This window comes from Zea mays, chromosome 8, assembly GCF_902167145.1.
Source record: "Zea mays cultivar B73 chromosome 8, Zm-B73-REFERENCE-NAM-5.0, whole genome shotgun sequence".
NCBI classification, from domain to species: domain Eukaryota; kingdom Viridiplantae; phylum Streptophyta; class Magnoliopsida; order Poales; family Poaceae; genus Zea; species Zea mays.
The window spans coordinates 176,648,688-176,654,232 of NC_050103.1; the positions used below are offsets into that span (position 1 = coordinate 176,648,688).

General features: G+C 53.4%; 1 protein-coding gene across 1 annotated transcript; it reads left to right on the forward strand.

Moving 5' to 3' along the window:
* Positions 1–496: 496 nt before the first annotated feature.
* Positions 497–2,665, forward strand: LOC100192093 (nodulin-like protein). Its single transcript, NM_001137516.1, has 2 exons — positions 497–1,674; positions 1,831–2,665. Exons 1-2 carry the CDS (start codon positions 503–505, stop codon positions 2,291–2,293), a joined length of 1,635 nt encoding a protein of 544 aa, NP_001130988.1. The 5' UTR covers positions 497–502; the 3' UTR covers positions 2,294–2,665.
* The last annotated feature ends 2,880 nt before the right edge of the window (positions 2,666–5,545 follow it).

Sequence of the window (5,545 nt, forward strand, 5' to 3'; positions counted from 1 at the left end):
TGTCAAAATGTTTCACCTCCATATCAGCTACGAACGTTGGGAGCATGAGTAGTGTTACTGATATACGAGGAGATATGTCTACTTTTATTAAATCCTCCTGTTTTTTTTATTGCGCTGCATGTTCCACTCTTATTTTATCTTAATTATACATGGTATGTATGTTTCACGTTATCTCAGTTAAACATGACACATAGATATGCTAGCACGTTGCTGTACGTAGTATTGATCACGCATCCACCGTGCCGAAAGGATCCCGAGCAACCAACGGTCTGAATTCTGGAGCGAGGCAGCACCTCGTTCTGCTCACACCGTTGGCCGCCTTCCTGTGATAGCGTCGGAGCAGGCTGCTTGCGTACTCGGCTTAACAGCAAACCACATATCTGGCTTGCGGCCACATCCATCGTAGTCAGGCATTGAATTGCCGGTTCGGCTAACCACCGGTGCTGCATAAATACCTGGCACGCACAGCTCTGAAGTGGCAGCACCACCGGAGAAGGACACGATGCCTTCCCCTTCCTCCGCCCACTGGCTGAGCCTCGTCGGGAGCATCTGGCTGCAGACCGTCAACGGGCCGAACGCGGACTTCCCCGTGTACTCGTCGCAGCTCAAGGAGCTGAAGCACATCACGCAGGTGCAGCTCAACTTCCTGGCGTTCGCGTCGGACGCGGGCAAGCTCTTCGGGTGGTTCTCCGGGGTGGCGGCGCTGTACCTGCCGCTGTGGCTCGTGGCCTTCGTCGGCGCCGCGTTCGGCCTCGTCGGCTACGGGGTCCAGTACCTGTTCCTGGACAGCGCCGGCCTCCGGTACTGGCACCTGTTCCTGCTCACCTCCCTGGCCGGGAACGGCATCTGCTGGATCAACACCGTCTGCTACCTCCTCTGCATGCGCAACTTCGGCTCCAGCAGCCGCGTCGCGGTGAGCCTCGCCACCAGCTACCTGGGCCTCAGCGCCAAGGTGTACACCAGCCTGGCGGACTCGGTACCCGGCCTGGTGGCCAGCGGCTCCAAGGCCAAGACCTACCTCCTCCTCAACGCCGCCGTGCCGATGCTCGTCGCCGTCGCGGTGGCGCCGTCGCTCAGGGTGGTCCAGCTCAGGAGCGAGGCGAGCACGGAGTCGGACGCGGCATTCCTCGTAATGTTCGCCATCACGCTCGCCACGGGAGCCTGCGCCGTGGTAGGCAGCATCGGGTCCACGTCCGGCAGCGGGGGGCTGTCGTCGAGGGAGCACGTGATCAGCCTCGGCGTGCTGCTGGCCACCCCCGTACTCATCCCGCTGGCGCTCAGGGTGCGAGAGAGCCTCAACAAGATACGGGCCACCAAGCGGGAGAACAGGATCCACGATCTCGGCGCCGACGACGACGCGGGCGCTGGCGCAGGCGTCGTCGTCGACGTGGGCGGTGCCGGCCCCGAGAGCAAGGAGGGAGAGGGAGACGGCGGCGTCTCGGAGAAACCACGGGAGGAGATCGGCGGCCTCCGGCTGCTGAGGAAGCTGGACTTCTGGCTCTACTTCTTCAGCTACATGTTCAGTGGCACCCTGGGCCTGGTGTTCCTGAACAACCTTGGACAGATAGCCGAGTCGCGACGGCTCGGGCAGACTTCCACGCTGGTCTCGCTGTCGTCCTCGTTTGGATTCTTCGGTCGCCTGCTCCCGTCCTTCTTGGACTACTACTCCGCCAAGTAAGTGAGAAGCAAAGCAAGCATTCTGTTCACACACCACTTGCTACTAGTATATATAGTTAATTTGATCGGTATCATCACCAGTCTATGTTTTTACAAGTGTTCTCTTTAATCGTGCTAACTGGCCGGTGTATATCATTTTCATTGCATTCTCAGGAGTGGGTACTCCATCTCAAGGACGGGATCCATGGCGTCGCTGATGGCGCCCATGGCGGGCGCCTTCTTCCTGCTGCTGAACTCGAGCGACTTCTTCCTGTACCTGAGCACGGCCGTGATCGGCACGTGCACGGGCGCCATCGCGTCGGTGGCCGTGTCGGCGACGAGCGAGCTGTTCGGGGCCGAGAACTTCGGCGTGAACCACAACGTGGTGGTGAGCAACATCCCCGTGGGCTCCCTGTGCTTCGGCTACCTCGCGGCCTACCTGTACCAGCGCGCGGCGGGGGGCAGCAGCAGCCACCAGTGCATCGGCGCCGCCTGCTACAGGGACACGTTCGCGGTGTGGGGCGCCACGTGCGCCGTCGGCACGCTGCTCTGCGCCGTCCTCTACGCGCGCGGTCGTCGTCGCCGCGCAGCTCCGCCGGGAGAAGTAATAAGGACGGCACGAGCCTCGCCCGCTTAGCTATAGCTGCCTCGTGTCTGCCATCGTAGGTGCATGGTACTACGTAGCAGGGCTAGCTAGCTGCAGAAGTTTCTGATCGATCTGAGGGCTTCAGAAGAAGTTTCTGATCTGAGGGCCTGATTAATCACACACCACCCATCGATCGACCAAGCATCATCTGCCTGTAGGGCTCTACAGATGATGATGCTTTTGATCTTTGCTTCTTCTCTTTTTTTAGTGTGTGTGTGTGTGTGTGTGTTCTTGGAGTTTCTCTTGACTGATCCCGATGCCTTGGGCGAGGAGGCTGATCATGAGTAGATATTGTGCAGCAGGTTGGCCACCTTTTTCACTTGTTATTAGTGCGTGTCGTATATATGATCGGTACACTTAATTAACTTGAAAGAAATTCAGGTCTAGCCAGTTCCGTGCTGGTGGTATTATTTCGATCGCATTTGTTGGTATCCTTTTTTTTTCCTTCGGAGTCTTGATGGGCCACGTGGTGGGTACGTACTTCTATCCACGCGTTATTATTCAGTGCAAGGACAGGAAAACAGCAGCAACAGTAAGTAGTTTATATACTTGGGACTTTGAGAGTAAAAAAGTTTTCTGTTGCATGACAGATACATATACGTACATACATATATCTGTGGTAGAAGAATACGAGTACTGAATTTCCGTTCTTTTTTATTTATCGCGTTTTAGTTTAAAAATAAATTACAAATATTCGAGAACGGAGGTTGAAAGAAAGAAAAAGAAAAATAAGAGTACGGAATGAACTACTGATAGTATGGTTAAACGCGTGTCCAGAGTTCAGACCTAACCGTAAGTACCGGTATCTGCCCGTCAACTTTCGTACGGCCTGAATCGCTGGAGAGTCGCCGGAGAAGAAGAAAAAAAAAATCCCCCTAGACGTGTCTGGTTGTGCCGTAGCCATCTCCATATTCCGTATAGTCTCGTGCGGGTGCTCTCCTTTCGTTTGGGCCCTGCCTGATGGGATCATTTCAGACTACTCGCCTAGTGAGTGGCCACGACGACCTGGTGACGGCCACCATGCACCTGGTGACTCGGCGGTGACCACGACCGACCAGTTAGTTATAGGTTAAGCTCGTTTACCTTACCTGGAGCGCTCACGTCAGTATCTCTGCCCTCTGAATGAACTGTACAGTGGCTGGCTACATATTCGCCGAAAGCATGCGGACCCATCAATCAGAGTCAGAGCCTTATTAGCCCGGCCGCGCGCATGGGCTCGCTAGCGCGGTCTCCTCCAAACCCAATCATCTGCTGATGTGGTTATGATGGTTTCGTGAGGTTGGTTGGCCTGCCTGACCACTACTCACTGCTCCTTCGACGTCGGTGATGGATGCTGATGATGGCACGTCCGATCACACTCACTTCAGTAGTTCAGTTCAGCCTGTGGGTCTGAACTTGTCATCGACTACGTCAGATCCCCGGCCGCCAGTTGCAGCGACTGCTCACAATTATTCTTAGATAAATCTTAGTTTCATTTCATTTTTTATACATGGATATGGTTGCACAGCGCATCATGCATGCATGCCCATCGTTACGGTCCGGATCCGGTGCGTGTACATCCGTACGGGGGCTCACATTTAAGCTCCAGCGTGATTCTTGGGTACAGTACACACACCCGGGGTTGCCTGCAGATGGGGGAGTTAATGGGTGCCCCGTCTTGGTGGAGGCTGTAGTAATTGGTGGCGGTGGTTGTCGAGAGGAGGGCAAATGCGCTCGCCGAAGCCACTGACGTACGTACGTGTGCGATGCGGACTTGCCGACGGTGAGAACTGGAGGAGGCGCCAATGCAAAGTGAAAAGTGTGCGCCCTTTCCCTGATTTGCCGACGAGGTCGCGTGTGTATCTGTTGTGGACGCAAATACGCAACGGTGCCGTCGCTCGCTGATGGCCGGAGTATTTGCATGCGTGCATCGGTATCCATGCGGCATTTGGGTGACACGTCCACTCGGTCAGACGAGGATGTAACGTACTAGTAGAGGGCAATGCGTGTTCGCGAGCAACGCGATCCCTGTTCCGCTTCCGCGTCGTCGAATCATCATGCGAGAGAGATGGATGGATGGTCATCGTTCATCCAGTTCTCAAACGCGACATTAGTTGCGTCCTTACCGAAGCAATTTGAGCACAGTGCCTGATTCACCTCTCTCTCTCTCTCTCTCTCTCTCTCTCTCTCTCTCTCTCTCTCTCTCACATGTTATGGTCGCTTCGGATAACCCCAAGTTACTGTCCAGCGCCTAGGGGAGCGATGGATGATGGTGATGGAGGGGCTGAAAAGGGCGACGGCGGCAGCTTCATTCAGACCGATGCTTCTTTTGCTTGTAACAAGAAATAGTTCCATTCCTAATCCCAGAGCATCCGCTTCAATCATCCCTCCTTGAACCACATGATACACATATCGAAATCGGCATGCCCACGTTGCGCGGAGCAGCGCATGCCTGCCGCCCCGCATGGCCGCACGGTGACTGAGGCTATTCACAATGGAGGTTTCATGGGATGTTTCATGTATTACTTAGCCTGTCACATCAGCTATTTTAATGACATGTCACATCATTTAAGAAGAAAGAGTTTCATGGAGTTTCATGGGGATGAAACCATGTTAACTCGTTTCCAAGATCTTGGAAACTGTGTGAAACCTCCACTGAGAATGTTTTGTTTCATATTCATATAACTAGGTGAGTGCCCGTGCGTTGCGACGAAAGTTTCATATTTTATAAAACATGTAAACGGAACGACAAATATCACTATGATATGCAAAATCCGTGTAGCAAATATTATCATACCAGACATTATTTCTAAAGAGTCAATTTAGAATTTTGTAATGATAGATAAATGTGTCGACAATCATACACTAATCTAATCCTTTTTAGCGATATACAGAACAGAGGACAATTCAATCGAGCATCTATACAAGAAAACATTTCTCTCTCTCTCGTGCTCGTGCGTGCATGACCGTGGTGCCCCCGCGACCGCGGCGGAGAGAAAAACGCGAATTGTACTCTGCTCGTAGTAGCGCATGAAAACCAGTACGACGACGACAGAATAGCACCGGCATGTCCACGACCACGCGACCACAGCGTGGTGGGCGGGCGGAACGGAAGGCACACATCGCCTGTCATCCAGCGAATAGTCAAGGGAATAAAAATGGTGTCTTGCATAGTCAAGGGAATAAAAATCACAAGAAACATAAAATAGATCACAAATTCAACACAATTACCTGAGAAGCTGTTGTGATAGGTGACAAATTCTG